Source organism: Microcaecilia unicolor, chromosome 3, assembly GCF_901765095.1.
Source record: "Microcaecilia unicolor chromosome 3, aMicUni1.1, whole genome shotgun sequence".
NCBI lineage: Eukaryota > Metazoa > Chordata > Amphibia > Gymnophiona > Siphonopidae > Microcaecilia > Microcaecilia unicolor.
Window position 1 is genome coordinate 311,616,911 of NC_044033.1, and position 18,802 is coordinate 311,635,712.

The 18,802-nt window shown below is 48.1% G+C and overlaps 1 protein-coding gene across 5 annotated transcripts in view; it reads left to right on the plus strand.

Moving 5' to 3' along the window:
• Positions 1–18,802, plus strand: part of LOC115465071 (gametocyte-specific factor 1-like) — a 153,901-nt gene that overhangs the window by 111,766 nt on the left and 23,333 nt on the right. For all 5 annotated transcript variants that reach the window (XM_030195471.1, XM_030195472.1, XM_030195475.1 and 2 more), the window contains exon 9: positions 11,875–11,913. In XM_030195471.1, coding sequence (XP_030051331.1) covers positions 11,875–11,894 — 20 coding nt within the window. In that variant the 3' untranslated portion in view covers positions 11,895–11,913. The remainder of the gene's footprint in view (positions 1–11,874; positions 11,914–18,802) is intronic.

An 18,802-nucleotide genomic window follows, 5' to 3' on the forward strand; every position in this document is an offset into this window, starting at 1 on the left:
CAGTTGCTGTCGGAAACCGCATCATTTCTTCTTGGCTAGCAGATTGCATCTCCTTCATTTTTGTCCAAGCTGGACTGACTCTAGAGGGCCATGGCTCACAAAATTAGAGCCGAGTCGGTGGCTCATCTAAGATCAGTCACTATTGAAGAGATCTGCAAAGCTGCGGCGTGGTCATCAGTCCACACATTCACATCTCACTACTGCCTTCAGCAGGATAACCGATGCGTCAGTCGGTTTGTGCAGTCGGGGCTGCAGAACTTCTTTGGGGTTTAGAATCCAACTCCAACCCTCCTAAGCCCATTTTTGTTCTGTTCCAGGCTACACTCATTTAGATGTTTCTTCTTTTCAGGTCAATTTTTATTCTGGCCTCGCCGTTGCGAGACTCAATTGACCACTGTTTGTTGTGTTGTGTAAGCCTGGAAGCTAGGGATACCCCACTTGTGAGAATATCAGCCTGCTTGTCTTTGGAGAAAGAGTAGTTACTTACCTGTAACAGGTGTTCTCCGAAGACAGCAGGCTGCATATTCTCACAAACTCTCCCACCTCCCCTTTTGGAGTTGTCTCCTCCATCTTTTGGATTTAACTGAGGGGCGTGTCCGCACAGCGAGCGGGAAGAGGTGTGCACACATGCGCAGTGCGATCGCTCGCGCGACGGAACGCCGTAAAAGAGATTTTTAGATTTTGCTTTAAAATCCTCCGGGGCCGACGTGGCGTCACCCACTTGTGAGAATATGCAGCCTGCTGTCTTCGGAGAACACCTGTTACAGGTAAGTAACTACTCTTTACTATTACTACTACTTATCACTTATATAGCGCTACAAGGCATATGCTGCGCTGTACACCATACACGAAAAGACAGTCCCTGCTCAAAGAGCTCACAATCTACATAAGACAGGTAGAACAACTAAGAGGTAAGGGAATTAAGGAGGTGAGGATAAAAGGAGTGAGTAGAGGTTAGGAGTCAAAAGCAGCGTCAGAGGTGGGCTTTTAGTCTGGACTTGAAAACGGCCAAAGATGGGGCCAGACGTACAGAAAGTGTACTTAAATGTGCTTCTGAGAGAACGTAAATATAATATTACAAAAGGTAATACAGTGGTGAAATTATAAACAGTGATACCAACTGTTGAAAAGGGGAAGGAATTTAAGTTCTTGCAAGCAGTGATGCCATGAACAATGGAGAGCTATTTTTAAGCAAAATGCTGTGCTTGTGAGTATAATACATGAGTAACGCAACACTGGAAATACTACGAGCAATTGTAGGTAAAGTAGCAATGCTAATTTCAAAATAAAGGTTGAAGTTGAGTAAGAAATGACAGCGGATCATACCTTAATTCACAGAAAAGACGCTGACAAATGGTGCAGTACTGAAAAGGAGGTTGGCGAATATGTGATCAAGCGTAACACATTGACATTGTCTGAAAAAATCTGTTGTTGAGAATAAAAAAACACATACCAAAGGTAAAAGCGCAAAAAAAAAATACTCCTCTGTAGTAAAATGCTGTGCTGTAGTGCTGCAAACAATCGCTGAGTAAAAGTGAAACCATTGTGACTGAATGTGAATAAAAGGCTATGTGCATCTGAAGTCACATGCAAAAGCATGGGTTTCCTAAGCCTCTGCAGCAGATGAATCCAGAAACTGGTGGGTTGTAGCTGCCTATCAGGAGGTGGCGATAGAGAACACTGAAATAAAGGCAGTGACCCTGGACGTCCAGCTCCTCAGCCTTTCAGTATATCTCCTTCCCTCTAGTAGGTGGTGGATGGATTCTCTACAGCTCCTGGACTCCTGGATTCTGCATTGTGGGGGATCCTGGACTGGTTTGGCCAGTTGAGCCGTTGGGGGGGGGGGGGGGGGAGGGTAGCTGAAAGAGCAGCTTTGAAGGTATACCTGGGCTCTGCCTTACCCCCCCATTTCCCCTACTCTGTGTTCTTTCTTAGGTTTCCTGGCTGTGCTGCCTTAGCCTTCCTCTCAAAAAACAAAACAAATCTCTGCTGCTATTCAGCTGATTTAAAAAAAAAACCCAAAAATTAAAAAAAAAAAAAAACCCGAAACTTTTGAGACAAGGAGCCCTGTGTCTGAACGTGAAGTGCCATTTGGGCTCCTCCTGGGAAATGCCGCTGTGTTCGGGGGATTGTCTGATCTTCTCAGGTGCATGCCTTGCCTTTGGTTTTGTCGGCACTCCAGGCGTCGCAGGTGGCAGCTTGGTTGCAGAAACGGTTTAAAAAGTGTTCCCGCTGCGGGAAGAGATGTTCCGCAGTGGGTGTGTGTAGTGCTAATTGTTCTGAGGGCTTGGGGACTGGTGGCGCTGCGGTGCCTACCGATAGAGGAGTTTTCCGCGTGGAGGATTTTGCCATGCGCATCATCTTGGCAGCTGCAGCTGATGCAACTTCAGATCCTTTTTTCCTGATGTTGAGGATCTCAGGCATTGTTCTGGCCTTTCGAGCAGGACAGTTTGATGGTGCAGGGGCAGCCTCTGGTCTGTTCCAGGTGTGACTTTAGGAGCAGACCTGGCTGAGGATTTTGTTTCTCCCCTTGAATTTGTTCTGCTCATGCATCAGGCATATTTGTTGAAGCAGGTCCACCTACAGGCAAAGCTGGCTCCCGTGCTCAGTGTCCAGGATTTGAATTCTGGATCTGGTGATCTGATTTCTCCAGCCTTTTTGGAGGATCCTGTGCAGAAGCGCAGGAGGTTGGCCTCCATATCTGAAGTGAGGTCGTTGGGGCCTCATTACATAAGTACATAAGTAATGCCACACTGGGAAAAGACCAAGGGTCCATTGAGCCCAGCATCCTGTCCACGACAGCGGCCAATCCAGGCCAAGGGCACCTGGCAAGCTTCCCAAACGTACAAACTTTCTATACATGTTATTCCTGGAATTGTGGATTTTTCCCAAGTCCATTTAGTAGTGGTTTATCGACTTGTGCTTTTAGGAAACCGTCTAACCCCTTTTTAATCTCTGCTAAGCTTAACCACCTTCACCACGTTCTCCGGCATCGAATTCCAGAGTTTAATTATGCGTTGGGTGAAGAAACATTTTTTCCGATTTGTTTTAAATGTACTACACTGTAGTTTCATCGCATGCCCCCTTAGTCCTAGTATTTTTGGAAAGCGTGAACAGACGCTTCACATCCACCTGATCCACTCCAATCATCATTTTATATACCTCTATCATGTCTCCTCTCAGCCGTCTCTTCTCCAAGCTGAAAAGCCCTAGCCTCCTTAGTCTTTCTTCATAAGGAAGTCGTCCCATTCCTGCTATCATTTTAGTCCCCCTTCGCTGCATTCTCCCCCTCCTTCGCTTTTTGTGGCTTCGGGGAGTCTTCTCGCCCATCGAGGTTGGAGGAGAGTGAGCTCCTCGAGGACTAACAGGATGACCCTACACCGCACATGTTTTTCACTGGAATGAGCTGTCAGCCCTTATTTCGGACCCGGAGGTGCAGTCGGCCTCTATGGTCAGTTTGAAGATGGCGAGCACTAGGAAGCCATCTAAGGCCTTTCTGGTACACGAGTCCATACAGGAGCTGATTATGGCCCAGTGGTCTGATCCGGATGGTGGCTTCAAGGTAGTGAGGGTGATGGCCAGCCTCTACCCGGCTGCATTACTCATGTTGACAGCTTTTCTTTCTCTAAGGTGGATGCTCTGATGATGGCAAACACTAAGTTCACCACTCTTCAGTGGAGGGAGGTGTGGCATTGATATGCAAGACCAGCGCCTGGAAACTTCCTTGAAGGCTCCTTTGAGGTGTCTGTGCTGGCCTTGCAGGCTTTGATTTGTAGCTCTTATGTGGCCAGGGCATGTCTTTCCTGGCTTCAGCAGGCTCTAGAGCAGGACCAGGAGTCGACCTCCTCATTGACAGTCGCAGCTGTCAGGATTGCGGGAGGTCAAACTTATTGCTGGACATACTTATATTAATATGAAACCAGCTTGACATACTTAGATTAATATTAGACCAGCTTCTGATAAACTCTCCCCCCTTCCTCAGGAACCACTGAGGATGACATGGACCAAATGGTGCTGAGAGGCCTAATAGCCCTTTTGTCTCTCAGTTGCTCCTGATTAACATACCTTTTGTCATATCTGGGAGCAAGGCTAGCTAAGAACAAAGGAAGCCAGACATAGAGGCTCCATCACTAGGGACTTCAAACAGGAGAACCTGTGAAAAAGCTTACCTTCCTGACTTCAGAAAGCAAACTGGAGTTTGGCTGGGAAGGAAGATAAGTTTTTGATCTCTTTCTGTTCTTGAGGCATAAAAACAGAGCACTTGGTGCTCGGGGCATCTCTCCCCCTCTCTCTCTGTCCAGGGCACTATGTCTCTCTGTGTCAGAAATTTTAATATTGGGAGGGTTTGAGCATTTATAAAGATTGCAACAAGGTTCAAGTGGAGTGTATGCATTTGTTTGGCTTTTCCCTTTGCTCCATTTTCTCAGTTTCATGAGTGACGCTACAGAAAACTCAAGGACTAAGGATGAGAAAATATATTGCAAGGACTAACCCCCAGGTATTTTTATAATGGAGTAGAGGGGAGGGGGTGGCTATGTTGTTTTGAAAGGATTGTAATTTGTGGGTGGAAGATCCCTATAGGGATAAAAAGGGGGTAGTGTATACTGCTCAAAGGTAGCTGTTGAGGTGATAAATGTAAATGTTTATGTACCTAATGCAAACCAAAAGAGAAAATGTTTTCAGAAATTGGTATGGGACTTCTGTTCAGGGGGAGTTAATGATGGGAAGGGATTTCATTGTGGCTTTAAACATGGGGGTTTAAATCATTCAAAGCCACGATAGGGGGGCAGGGTTTGAAGTACATTATGAAGCTATTAAATTTGGTGGATATCTGGAGGCTGCAGCATGCCACACAAGACTGCATATTATCTGCCCATGTGCACAATAGCTAAGCATGGATTATTTCTTTAACTAGAAATTTATTTTATTGGATGGTCAGTTGACAAATGGGTCATAGGGTCTTTACAGATCATTTCCCAATATGGTTGGATGTCCAGGGATTTAGGGGTGATTAAAAAACAGGACTTTTAGGAGACACCGTGAAACATGGGACAAAAATGTTGTGGAGAATGTTTGGAGTACAGTCCTAGAATTTTGGAAGATGAACAACTATGGCAAGTTGAGCTTGGAACACTTTTTGGGATACCATGAAGGCATAGTATGGGGACATTAATGGGGGGACAAGGAAAAACAGCAGATCACCTCGAACAGATAACACCCCAGGGTACTGAAAAAACTCAAAAATGAAATTGCAGCTCTACTATTAATAATCGGTGCCACTGATACCTGTTTCTGCGTCACTGATACTGTTTCTGCCAATTCTAGCATGATATTGTGGTCCACAGTGCCAAACACTGCTGAGAAATCCAGCAGTACTAACACCAAGGCAAATCTCTGTCTTGGTTTCTGTGAAGGTCATTGGGATATGAGAACCACTTCTGATCTGTTATGGGTCTAAATCCAGATTGACATGGATCTAGCCAGTTTCTCTTTTTTAGGCAACTGTTGAGTGCACACACTGTTCTATAAGTCTTCCAAGAAATGGAATGTTTGATACTGGCTGGTTACTTTTGAATTACATAGTAACATAGTAGATGACGGCAGAAAAAGACCTGCACGGTCCATCCAGTCTGCCCAACAAGATAACTCATATGTGCTACTTTTTGTGTATACCTTACCTTGATTTGTATCTGTCTTTTTCAGGGCACAGACCGTATAAGTCTGCCCAGCACTAACCCCGCCTCCCAACCACCAGCCCTGCCTCTGCCATCCAATCTCCGCTAAGCTCCTGAGGATCCCTTCCTTCCGAACAGGATTCCTTTATGTTTATCCCACGCATGTTTGAATTCTGTTACCGTTTTCATCTCCACCACCTCCCGCGGGAGGGCATTCCAAGCATCCACCACTCTCTCTGTGAAAAAATACTTCCTGACATTTTCCTTGAGTCTGCCCCCCTTCAATCTCATATCATGTCCTCTAGTTCTACCGCTTTCCCATCTCCGGAAAAGGTTCGTTTGCGGATTAATACCTTTCAAATATTTGAACGGCTGTATCATATCACCCCTGTTTCTCCTTTCCTCCAGGGGTATACATGTTCAGGTCAGCAAGTCTCTCCTCATACGTCTTGTAACGCAAATCCCATACCATTCTCGTAGCTTTTCTTTGCACCGCTTCAATACTTTTTACATCCTTCGCAAGATACGGCCTCCAAAACTGAACACAATACTCCAGGTGGGGCCTCACCAACGACTTTTACAGGGGCATTAAACCCTCTTTTCTTCTGCTGGTCACACCTCTCTCTGTACAGCCTAGCAACCTTCTAGTTACGACCACCGCCTTGTCACACTGTTTCGTCGCCTTCAGATCCTCAGATACTATCACCCCAAGATCCCTGTCCCCATCCGTACCTATCAGACTCTCACTGCCTAGCACATACGTCTCCCGTGGATTTCTACTCCCTAAGTGCATCACTTTGCATTTCTTCGCATTGAATTTTAATTGCCAAACCTTAGACCATTCTTCTAGCTTCCGCAGATCCTTTTTCATGTTTTCCACTCCCTCCTGGGTGTCCACTCTGTTACAGATCTTAGTATCATTCGCAAATAGGCAAACTTTACCTTCTAACCCTTCGGCAATGTCACTCACAAATATATTGAACAGAATCGACCCCAGCACCGATCCCTGAGGCACTCCACTACTCATCTTTCCCTCCTCCGAGCGAATTCCATTAACCACCACCCTCTGGCGTCTGTCCGTCAACCAGTTCACCACTTCGGGTCCTATCTTCAGCCAGTCCAGTTTAAGAGCTTCCTGTGGGGAACCGTGTCAAAAGCTTTGCTGAAATCTAAGTAGATTACGTCTATAGCTCGTCCCTGATTTAGTTCTCCGGTCACCCAATCAGAGAACTCAATGACATTCGTTTGGCACGATTTCTCTTTGGTAAAACCAAGTTGTCTCGGATCTTGCAACTTATTGGTTTCCAGGAAATAGTCCTTCAAAAGAATTCCTACCTCAGAGTAAAACTGGTGTCTCAATGCAGACCAGACACATTTTTGTAATCAAATATTTGAGTTGTTGATAGCCAATGTAGCTGTATTTTTAAAATAAAAAATTGGACATTCCTTGAAGAAAAATCTATAAACCGTTAAGCAGTGGCTTTCCCCAACTCTGCTTTATCCCTGGGGTTAAGTAGCATGGAATCTCATCTTTTTGAGATTCTGCCAGGTACTTATGACCTAGATTGACAATTGTTAGAAACAGGATCTTGAGATAGATGGACCTCTTTGATGTGATCTAATATGGCAGTGTTCTTCAGTGAAATGCCCAGGAGCCAATGGAAGGCCGTGGAGACCGCTGGGGCTGCCCCCATTGTAATTCTGGGTTTTCTTTTTTGCTACTCACTGTCTCTGTACCCAGGGTTGTGGCACACAGGGGTAAGTGGATGGGGTGAAGTGCTGCTTGTTCTCACAACTGGGTTGACGTTCACGGCAGCCCCTCAAACCGGAGTAAAAATCTCGTGGGAGGTCCAGCACGCAGGGCACGCCCACCGCGCATGCGTGGCCGTCTTGCCGCCCGTGTGTGACCATTCCCGCTCAGTTTTTCGCTTTCCGCGCTGGAGAGAGATGCGTCTTCGTCCCTGTCCGTGTCAGCCCCAGAAAACCGATTTGCGGCCTAGTCCCCGCTTTCTTTATTTCTTGTTTTCCAGATCTCGCCCTCTCTGTCAGGAAGCCGTCAGGATGTGGCGTTGGGCAAGCCAGTATGGCATGCTTCTCCAAGCCACATACCTGGCAGGTGTAAACAACAGTCTGCCCGACAGGCTGAGCGGACTCATGCAACTGCACGAGTGGTCGCTCCATTCCAGAGTGGTACGCAAGATCTTCCGAGAGTGGGGCACTCCCTCGGTGGACCTTTTCGCCTCCCAGACCAATCACAAGCTGCCTCAGTTCTGTTCCAGACTTCGGGCACACTGCAGACTGGTGTCGGATGCCTTTCTCCTCCATTGGGGGACGGGCCTCCTGTACGCTTATCCTCCCATACCTTTGGTGGGGAAGACCTTACTGAAGCTCAAGCAAGACCGCGGCACCATGATTCTGATCGCGCCTTTTTGGCCCCGTTATATCTGGTTCCCTCTTCTTCTGGAGTTGTCCTCCGAGGAACCATGGAGATTGGAGTGTTTTCCGACTCTCATTTCGCAGAACGACGGAGCGCTTCTACACCCCTGAATGTTGAGGGCGTAGACTTTGCCTCGTTGGGTCTCTGAGGGAGTCTCCCGCGTCTTGCTTGCCTCCAGGAAGGATTCCACTAAAGAGTTACTTTTTTAAGTGGAGGAGGTTTGTCGTTTGGTGTGAGAGCAAGGCCCTAGAACCTCGTTCTTGTCCTGCACAGACCCTGCTTGAATATCTTCTACACTTCTCAGAGTCGGGTCTCAAGACCAACTCAGTAAGGAATCACCTTAGTGCAATTAGCGCTTACCATCATCGTGTAGACGGTAAAGTCATCTCTGGAGAGCCTTTAGTCATTCGATTCATGAGAGGCTTGCTTTTGTTAAAGCCCCCTGTCAAGTGTCCTGCATTGTCAAGGGATCTCAACATTGTCCTCACCCAGCTGATGAAACCTCCTTTTGAGCCTCTGAACTCCTGCCTTCTGAAGTACTTGACCTGGAAGGTCATTTTCTTGGTGGCAGTCATTTCAGCTCGTAGGGTTGGTGCGCTGCAAGGCCTGGTAGCTCATGCTCCTTATACAAAATTCCATCATAACAGAGTAGTCCTCCGCACTCACCCTAAGTTCCTGCCAAAGGTGGTGTCCGGAGTTCCATCTTAACCAGTCAATTGTCTTGCCAACATTCTTTCCCAGGCCGCATACCCGCCCTGCTGAACGTCAGGGGCACACATTGGACTGCAAAAGAGCATTGGCCTTCTACCTGGAGCGGACACAGCCCCACAGACAGTCCGCCCAATTGTTTCTTTGGACCCCAACAGGAAGGGGGTCGCTGTCGGGGAAACGCACCATCTCCAATTGGTTAGCAGATTGCATTTCCTTCACTTATGCCCAGGCTGGGCTGACTCGAGGGTCATGTCACGGCTCACAATGTTAGAGCCATGGCTGCGTCAGTGGCCCACTTGAAGTCAGCCACTATTGAAGAGATTTGCAAGGCTGCGACGTGGTCATCTGTCCACACATTCACATCACATTACTGCCTCCAGCAGGATACCCAACGCGACAGTCAGTTCGGGCAGTTGGTGCTGCAGAATCTGTTTGGGGTTTGAATCCAACTCTACCCTCCAGGACCCGATTTTATTCTGTTCAGGCTGCACTCTCAGTTAGCTGTTCTTCGTTGGTCAATTTCTGTTATGCCCTCGCCGTTGCGAGGTTCAATTGACGTGGTTTCTTGTTTTGAGTGAGCCTGTTAGCTAGGGATACCCCAGTCGTGAGAACAAGCAGCCTGCTTGTCCTCGGAGAAAGCAAATGATACATACCTGTAGCAGGTGTTCTCCGAGGACAGCAGGTTGATTGTTCTCACCTACCCTCCCTCCTCCCCTTTGGAGTTGCGTTTTTTTCTTCATTTCTTTGCTTGTCATTCAACTGAGCGGGAACGGTCGCGCACGGGCGGGAAGACGGCCGCGCATGCGCGGTGGGCGTGCCCTGTGTGCGGGACCTCCCGTGAGATTTTTACTCCAGTTTGAGGGGCTGCCGTGGACGTCAACCCAGTCGTGAGAACAATCAGCCTGCTGTCCTCTGAGAACACCTGCTACAGGTATGTATCATTCGCTTTCTCAACAGAAGAGATTGAATTTGGAAATACCCACTTCCTTGAGGACACCCAAAATAGAAAATTTGAAGGGAGACAAGAAGGATGGAAGTCATTGACACACACTAGTTGTCAGTGTCGCAGCCATGCATGGGAGATATTTGGTCTTCTTCAGCTTGTTTGGATCTATAGTGGCCCAGCTTAAAAATTAATGGAGAACACTGCAATATGGCAATTCTTACAACTAAATACACACAACACACACACCATTTACATAAAGCAAGCAAGGATAACTAATTCTAGTACACGGACATATATTTTGTAAGTGTTTAAATAAAGGACACATTACATGGTATTTTAAAACTACGCTTACCTTTGAAAAAATGTGCACATATGATGTGGCAGCACCCTGTAACAGTGAAAATTTAGATTAAACTTTGACAATAACAGTTTGTTTTATTTATGAATCCACCTTGCAGATAAAATATCCTTGAGAGTACATAGCATGAAATATAGTTTTAGCTTGTACCCTCCGACAGTATTTGTCATTACATATCTTCATTACCACTGCTTAAAATCTGCATGCCAAAATAGGGGCAGTTCTGCAATTTCTAGATCTTCTAGAAAGCTTTAGCTGTGCGAGGTGACATTATAAGTGAGTCCAACTTCATCAGGTAGCAAGACAAGCACTGAAAAAACTAGTATCCATGCCCCTTCCCAGCTCATCCTTCCAGTTGGAATTCTCAGGGAGTCACCTATATAGACAGCAAACAGATTTGTGTCGAACTGAAGGGAAACAAGTTCCTTGTCAAGATCTCTTGAGAGTTCTAAATTAAGTTTTCTATATCAGCATTTTATGTCACTGGGTCTCTATGGGACCCTCTCCCATTACAAAACAATTTTGAAAACTTTTTTATGGAAGAAATCTGTTTAATCTTTGTCATGGGGCTTTCCAAGCCTTGTTTGTTTTTATGTTGTTTATATCAAGTTTAAAATTCCACAGAAATAAGGATGGCAAGGGGATGCACATTTCCTGTTGGCTGTTTGCTGATTGACTTCTGATTGTAGGGAATTTACAAACTTTAAATATGGGTGTTTATTTTCAAGCTAACTAGATGCTTTGGAAGAATACTAAAAAAAACAAAAAACAACCCAGTATTTTTGCACTGCAGATTTAGACACTTTTACATGCATTTTATTATTAGTGTACTTTATCAGTCCTGCTTATTCCTAGCAATCATACAGCCCCCATCATATCCAGCATCTCCCTCTTCATAGACCCCAGCACTGTATTGTCGCCTCTACAGGGCAGAGGCAGCTGCCATCGTTCAGTCTGGCTACTGATTTCCTCCTGCTTAACACAGCAACAACTGTCTCCTGCTCAATTTAGCAAGGACATCAGCTGTTGTGTTCAGTGTAGTTGTAGAGGGTGAGAAAAATTGGTCTTGCTTTGTCGGCTTCTGGCCACAGCAGCAAAATTCAGATAACTTCCATGCAGAGCAAGGTAGAACAATTTTCAGGGTTTATTGGTTATAACGGGGGGAAAAACAAAGCACCCCCAATGGGGAAAGTATCAGGATATTTATAGCCAAGAATCGGCTCTATGATAAATGTAGGAAAAACTTTGGAAATATTACTCCCTTTACAGGAAGTGTGTTGGATGCATGGAATATCTTCCCATTAGAGGAGGTGATCAGATCTGAATCCAAGAAAGCTTAGAACAAACACTGAGAAATCTCTGAAGGAGAGGATGGGATTGTAGATCTTAATTGGTGTGGATGGAAAAGCTAGATAGGCTGTGTCTTTATCTGCCATCAGTTAGTATGCTTATTCCATTGTTAGAATTGTTCTACAAACTTATTGATTGATAAAAGTGAGGGATATTCAGTTTGTTTTTTGTATGAAGAATTGAAATTTAACATTTTTCTCTCATTGTGAACTAATAGTTTGTGAAATATTTTTTTGCCTCGTATCTTCTGCAATTTTCTATTGCTACACTTACCTTTAATTTTTTTTATATTTTCATGATATATTTTAAAATTGATTTGTAGCTTGAAATGAAATATGATTTTTGTAATATTTAGCTTCCTTTGAGGTGTTAATTTTTGAAATATTTTGTGCCTTAGATACAACCAGCCAAAACTGAAGTATTCCAGAACTATTGTGTAAGTTTGACACTTCTGTTTTGTCTTCAATTAAACTTTTATTATATGATACGTGATTTATTCAGAACTAGTGGATTTACATGACTGATATTATGTATTGATTTCTGCAGTGCGTTGTATTTGGGTTTGCCAAAATCAAAAATACAGGCATTGCAGGTGATAACAAAATGTGTCTGCACGATCGTTGGCGGGTGTGTCCTGATTTGAGCTTCCATCTCCCATCTTATGCTCTGCACTGTTTGCCAGTACACGATTGAGTACAGTACAGGGTGGTAAGGTTGGTGTACTGAGCACTGTATTCTGATTGTGTTCCTCTTTTAAAGATGTAATTCAGGAATACCAACCCTTTAGATCCTTGTGGTCTGAAAATTTTGAAGTTTTTGGCGAATGCTAAACTGTACTCTGTGGTATATGCTAATACATGGACACTGCATTCTCCATAGGTCCACAAAGCGGTTATTTGAGACTATGTAGTAGAAGGGTTCAATTCAGTAAGTTACTGAAGACATATTTTTTTGAGCATGCATGGGGCTGACTTTCTTGTATAATTCAGTGCCTGTTATTATTTTGTTGTCTTTTATTCTCCGAGGACAAGCAGGCTGCTTGTTCTCACTGATGGGTGACGTCCACGGCAGCCCCTCCAATCGGAAACTTCACTAGCAAAGTCCTTTGCTAGCCCTCGCGCGCCCGCGCGCACCGCGCATGCGCGGCCGTCTTCCCGCCCGAAACCGGCTCGAGCCGGCCAGTCTTCTTTTGTCCGCACTCGGTACGGTCGTATTTCGCCGTGTCGGGCCCCGGAAAGTTGACCTCGCGCGTCCAAATTGTTTTTTGAGCGTGTTTTTTTCTTCGGAAAAGCTTTTCTAAAGTCGGGAAGTGCTCCGGAAACCCTCTACCGGGTTTCGTGTCAATCCTCCCCGTACTTCCAGCTTTTTGCCCCGGTAAGTTTTCTTTCGTCGTCGGGGTAGGCCTCTTTTCGGCCTCGGTCGAGATTTTTCTCCCTCTAAATTTTGGTGCTTCAATTTTCGCCATTTCGGCTTTTGATTTCGCCGGCGTGATTTTTCCGCCCATGACATCGAAGCCTTCCAGCGGCTTCAAGAAGTGCACCCAGTGCGCCCGGGTTATCTCGCTCACTGATCGACACTCGTCGTGTCTTCAGTGTCTGGGGGCCGAGCACCGCCCTCAGAACTGCAGTCTGTGTTCCCTGCTTCAAAGGCGGACTCAGGTAGCGAGACTAGCTCAGTGGAACGTGTTGTTCTCGGGCTCTTCGTCGGCATCGGCACCGGGATCTTCGAGTGCATCGACGTCGTCAGCGTCCAGACCATCTTCCTCGGCCGCCCCGGCATCGAGTGCATCGAGGCATCGGGCCTCTGCATCGGCGCCGAGACATCGGATAGCTGCATCGACGTCGGTGGTACCAGGACCTCGTCTGCTGACGTCGTCGGACGGTGGTGCATCGGGTGGAGTGCAGGTGAGGGCTGTCCATTCCCCTGCTGGTGGCGGTGAGCCCTCGGGTGGGTCTCCTCCTACCCTGAGGGCTCCTGCGGTACAGCCCCCCCGAGATCGACCCTCTTCGGTCTCGGCCCCGAGGAAGCGACGGGTGGATTCGACGTCCTCCTCGTCGGTGCCGGGGAGCTCCGGTGACATGCTTCGGAAGAAATCGAAGAAGCATCGACACCGGTCCCCTCCCCGCGTCGGCACCGAGAGCTCTGGGTCGCCGAGGGAGTCGGCACCCAGCAGGCATCGGCACCGATAGGACCGCTCACCCTCTGTTCAGGAGGTGTCGATGCGCTCCGCTCTGGACAGCCCGGAACAGCCTCCACGCCCGGAACAGGTACTGACGTCGACGCCTGCATCGACCTCCATGCCTTTCTCTGCAGCCGCTCTGAACGAGAGCCTCCGGGCCATTCTCCCAGAGATTCTGGGGGAGCTGTTGCGCCCTACCCCTCCGGTACCGGCGGTGCTTGCGCCTCCGGTACCATCGAGCGTGGCGCCGGCTGGCCCATCGCCCGGGGTGAGGTCCCCGACGTCGGTACCGCGTGCGGTGCCGACTGCGGCCACCTCCTAGGAGGGCTCCCCGACTACGTCGGCGGAGGGAGCTTCGCCGATGCGGGCGAGGGAGTCTACCTCTCGACGCCCCCATCGTGGACGTGGCTCCACGGAGTCGAGCCGGGCCCGGTTGCAAACGCAGGTCCGTGAACTTGTGTCTGACACCGAGGGTGAGGCCTCGTGGGAAGAAGAAGAAGATCCCAGATATTTCTCTGACGAGGAGTCTGAGGGTCTTCCTTCTGATCCCACTCCCTCTCCTGAGAGACAGCTTTCTCCTCCCGAGAGTCTGTCTTTTGCTTCCTTTGTCCGGGAGATGTCTACGGCCATCCCCTTCCCGGTGGTTGTGGAGGACGAGCCCAGGGCTGAAATGTTTGAGCTCCTGGACTATCCTTCTCCACCTAAGGAAGCGTCCACTGTTCCCTTGCATCATGTCCTAAAAAAGACATTGCTTGCGAACTGGACGAAACCTCTAACTAATCCCCACATCCCCAAGAAGATCGAGTCCCAGTACCGGATCCATGGGGACCCAGAGCTGATGCGCACCCAGTTGCCTCACGACTCTGGAGTTGTGGATCTGGCCCTAAAGAAGGCTAAGAGTTCTAGGGAGCATGCTTCGGCGCCCCCGGGCAAAGACTCTAGAACCCTAGACTCCTTTGGGAGGAAGGCCTACCATTCCTCTATGCTCGTGGCCAAAATTCAGTCTTACCAGCTCTACACGAGCATACACATGCGGAATAATGTGCGGCAGTTGGCGGGCTTGGTTGATGCTCTTCCCCCTGAGCAAGCCAAACCTTTTCAGGAGGTGGTCAGGCAGCTGAAGGCGTGCAGAAAATTCCTGGCCAGAGGAGTTTATGACACTTTTGATGTTGCGTCCAGGGCCGCTGCTCAAGGTGTGGTGATGCGCAGGCTCTCATGGCTGCGTGCCGCCGACCTGGAGAATAGACTCCAGCAGCGGATTGCGGACTCGCCTTGCCGGGCGGACAACATTTTTGGCGAAAAAGTCGAACAGGTGGTAGAGTCTCTCCACCAGCGGGACACCGCATTCGACAAATTCGCCCGCCGGCAGCCTTCAGCTTCTACCTCTACAGGTAGACGATTTTTCGGGGGAAGGAAGACTGTTCCCTATACTTCTGGCAAGCGTAGGTACAATCCTCCTTCCCGACAGCCTGCGGCCCAGGCTAAGCCCCAGCGCGCTCGCTCTCGTCAGCAGCGTGCGACTCAGCAAGGCCCCGCGGCTCCCCAGCAAAAGCAAGGGGCGAGCTTTTGACTGGCTCCAGCAGAGCATAGCCGACATCCAAGTGTCAGTGCCGGGCGACCTGCCAGTCGGAGGGAGGTTGAAAGCTTTTCACCAAAGGTGGCCTCTCATAACCTCCGACCAGTGGGTTCTCCAAATAGTCCGGCAAGGATACACCCTCAATTTGGCCTCAAAACCTCCAAATTGTCCACCGGGAGCTCAGTCTTACAGCTTCCAGCACAAGCAGGTACTTGCAGAGGAACTCTCCGCCCTTCTCAGCGCCAATGCGGTCGAGCCCGTGCCATCCGGGCAAGAAGGGCTGGGATTCTATTCCAGGTACTTCCTTGTGGAAAAGAAAACAGGGGGGATGCGTCCCATCCTAGACCTAAGGGCCCTGAACAAATATCTCGTAAAAGAAAAGTTCAGGATGCTTTCCCTGGGCACCCTTCTCCCCATGATTCAGCAAAACGATTGGCTATGCTCTCTGGACTTGAAGGATGCCTATACACACATCCCGATACTGCCAGCTCACAGACAGTATCTGCGATTTCAGCTGGGCACACGCCACTTCCAGTACTGTGTGCTACCCTTTGGGCTCGCCTCTGCGCCCAGGGTGTTCACAAAGTGCCTGGCTGGGGGTTGTTTTAATTCCCTCCTCTTATAGACCTCTTTCTGACTCCGTCACACGGGGGACTAAAGGTACTTATTTCATATATCAAGTTCTGTATAGTTTCTCTAACTTCCATTGTCACCCAATCATAAGGGGGTCTGTTCTGGGGTGGCATTAGGAGCCGTAATTGAAAACTAATTCCCATAACTACAGCTTTCTGTTTTTCTAGATCTAGGTATATTCTGGGCCATTTATGTTCCCACCTAAATCTTATTAAACATCTGTCTAAGTTTCTGCAAAGACTGAGTGTCACTTGTATGTGATCTACCTTGTAGACTAAATGTTAGGTAAAGAGAAGATAGAATCAATAAAAATAAAGACAGAGATAGGTTTAGATAGATAGGTACATTTTATTTCTTACCCAAACACAAGTCTTCAAGTTGATACAAATACAGACATCAGATTCTGGTTTCAGCCGCACAGGGCTTCGCCGTCTGACAGAAGCTTTGGAGAGGACTCTCAAACTAAGCCAAAATCTCCCCTCTTTTATACTCTATCTTCTCCATAGAAGTGAATGGTGAGATACCTAGCTCCTAATATTTCGCAATTTCTGAGAGCATACTTTCCCATGCGGTCTGCTGTCTGATGTGCCCACCTCCTTCCGTTCTCAGCTACTGCTAATTATCAACATGTTTTGGGAAGCGTTGAGATAACAGTTTCACATCTTCCGGCTGCAATACTTTTCATACCTTTCATACTTTTCATACCATCTCATGAACTCTGTATTACCTCTGTATCATTGTATACCAAAATTATAAGCTCCATTTTATTCATCTGATCCATCATTCTTTCATTACAGGTGCTGTAGTTGATTTAAAAATTGTACCAATTTGTGGCAGGACTCATTGTTCAGACCTGCTTTTTGCAGATTCTCAAATATTAAATCATTTACTTGTTGTTTGGCCTAGTCAGTACTTTTTCAGTTGTTTTAGGCTGCATAGCTTTACCCATCACTATTCCAGTGGTAGATCTAAAGCCAGGCCATATATTAACAGGGTGCACGTGTTCCCATATCTCGACGATTGGCTGGTGAAGAACACATCCGAGGCAGGAGCCCTGCAGTCCATGCAGATGACTATTCGCCTCCTGGAGCTACTGGGGTTTGTGATAAATTACCCAAAGTCCCATCTTCTCCCAGTGCAGAAACTCGAATTCATCGGAGCCCTGCTGGATTCTCGGACGGCTCGCGCCTATCTCCCAGAGACGAGAGCCAACAACTTGTTGTCCCTCGCCTCGCGGGTGCGAGCGTCCCAGCAGATCACAGCTCGGCAGATGTTGAGATTGCTGGGCCACATGGCCTCCACAGTTCATGTGACTCCCATGGCCCGCCTTCACATGAGATCTGCTCAATGGACCCTAGCCTCCCAGTGGTATCAGGCCGCTGGGGGTCTAGAGGACGTGATCCACCTGTCCACGAGTTTTCTCGAATCCCTGTTTTGGTGGACGATTTGCTCCAATTTGACTCTGGGACGTCCTTTCCAAATTCCTCAGCCACAAAAAGTGCTGACCACGGATGCGTCCCTCCTGGGATGGGGAGCTCATGTCGATGGGCTTCACACCCAAGGAAGTTGGTCCCTCCGAGAACGCGATCTACAGATCAATCTTCTGGAGTTGCGAGCGATCTGGAACGCTCTGAAGGCTTTCAGAGATCGGCTGTCCCACCAAATTATCCAAATTCAGACAGACAATCAGGTTGCCATGTACTATGTCAACAAGCAGGGGGGCACCGGATCTCGCCCCCTGTGTCAGGAAGCCGTCAGCATGTGGCTCTGGGCTCGCCGTCAGGGCATGGTGCTCCAAGCCACATATCTGGCAGGCGTAAACAACAGTCTGGCCGACAGGTTGAGCAGGATTATGCAACCTCACGAGTGGTCGCTCAATTCCCGTGTGGTGCGACGGATCTTTCAGGCGTGGGGCACCCCCCTGGTGGATCTCTTCGCATCTCAAGTGAACCACAAGGTCCCTCAGTTCTGTTCCAGGCTTCAGGCCCACGGCAGACTGGCGTCGGATGCCTTCCTCCTGGATTGGGGGGAAGGTCTGCTGTATGCTTATCCTCCCATACCTCTGGTGGGGAAGACTTTGTTGAAACTCAAGCAAGACCGAGGCACCATGATTCTGATTGCTCCCTTTTGGCCGCGTCAGATCTGGTTCCCTCTTCTTCTGGAGTTATCCTCCGAAGAACCGTGGAGATTGGAGTGTTTTCCGACCCTCATCACGCAGGACGACGGGGCTCTTCTGCATCCCAACCTCCAGTCCCTGGCTCTCACGGCCTGGATGTTGAGGGCGTAGACTTTGCCTCTTTGGGTCTGCCAGAGGGTGTCTCCCGCATCTTGCTTGCTTCCAGGAAAGACTCCACTAAGAGAAGTTACTTCTTTCATTGGAGGAGGTTTGCCGTCTGGTGTGACAGCAAGGCCCTAGACCCTCGCTCTTGTCCTACACAGACCCTGCTTGAATACCTTCTGCACTTGTCTGAGTCTGGTCTGAAGACCAACTCCGTAAGGGTTCACCTTAGTGCAATCAGTGCATACCATTACCAAGTGGAAGGTAAGCCGATCTCAGGACAGCCTTTAGTTGTTCGCTTCATGAGAGGTTTGCTTTTGTCAAAGCCCCCTGTCAAGCCTCCTACAGTGTCATGGGATCTCAATGTCGTTCTCAGCCAGCTGATGAAACCTCCTTTTGAGCCACTGAATTCCTGCCATCTGAAGTACTTGACCTGGAAGGTCATTTTCTTGGTGGCAGTTACTTCAGCTCGTAGAGTCAGTGAGCTTCAGGCCCTGGTAGCCCAGGCCCCTTACACCAAATTTCTTCACAACAGAGTAGTCCTCCGCACTCACCCTAAGTTTCTGCCAAAGGTCGTGTCGGAGTTCCATCTGAACCAGTCAATTGTCTTGCCAACATTCTTTCCCCGTCCTCATTCCTGCCCTGCTGAACGTCAGCTG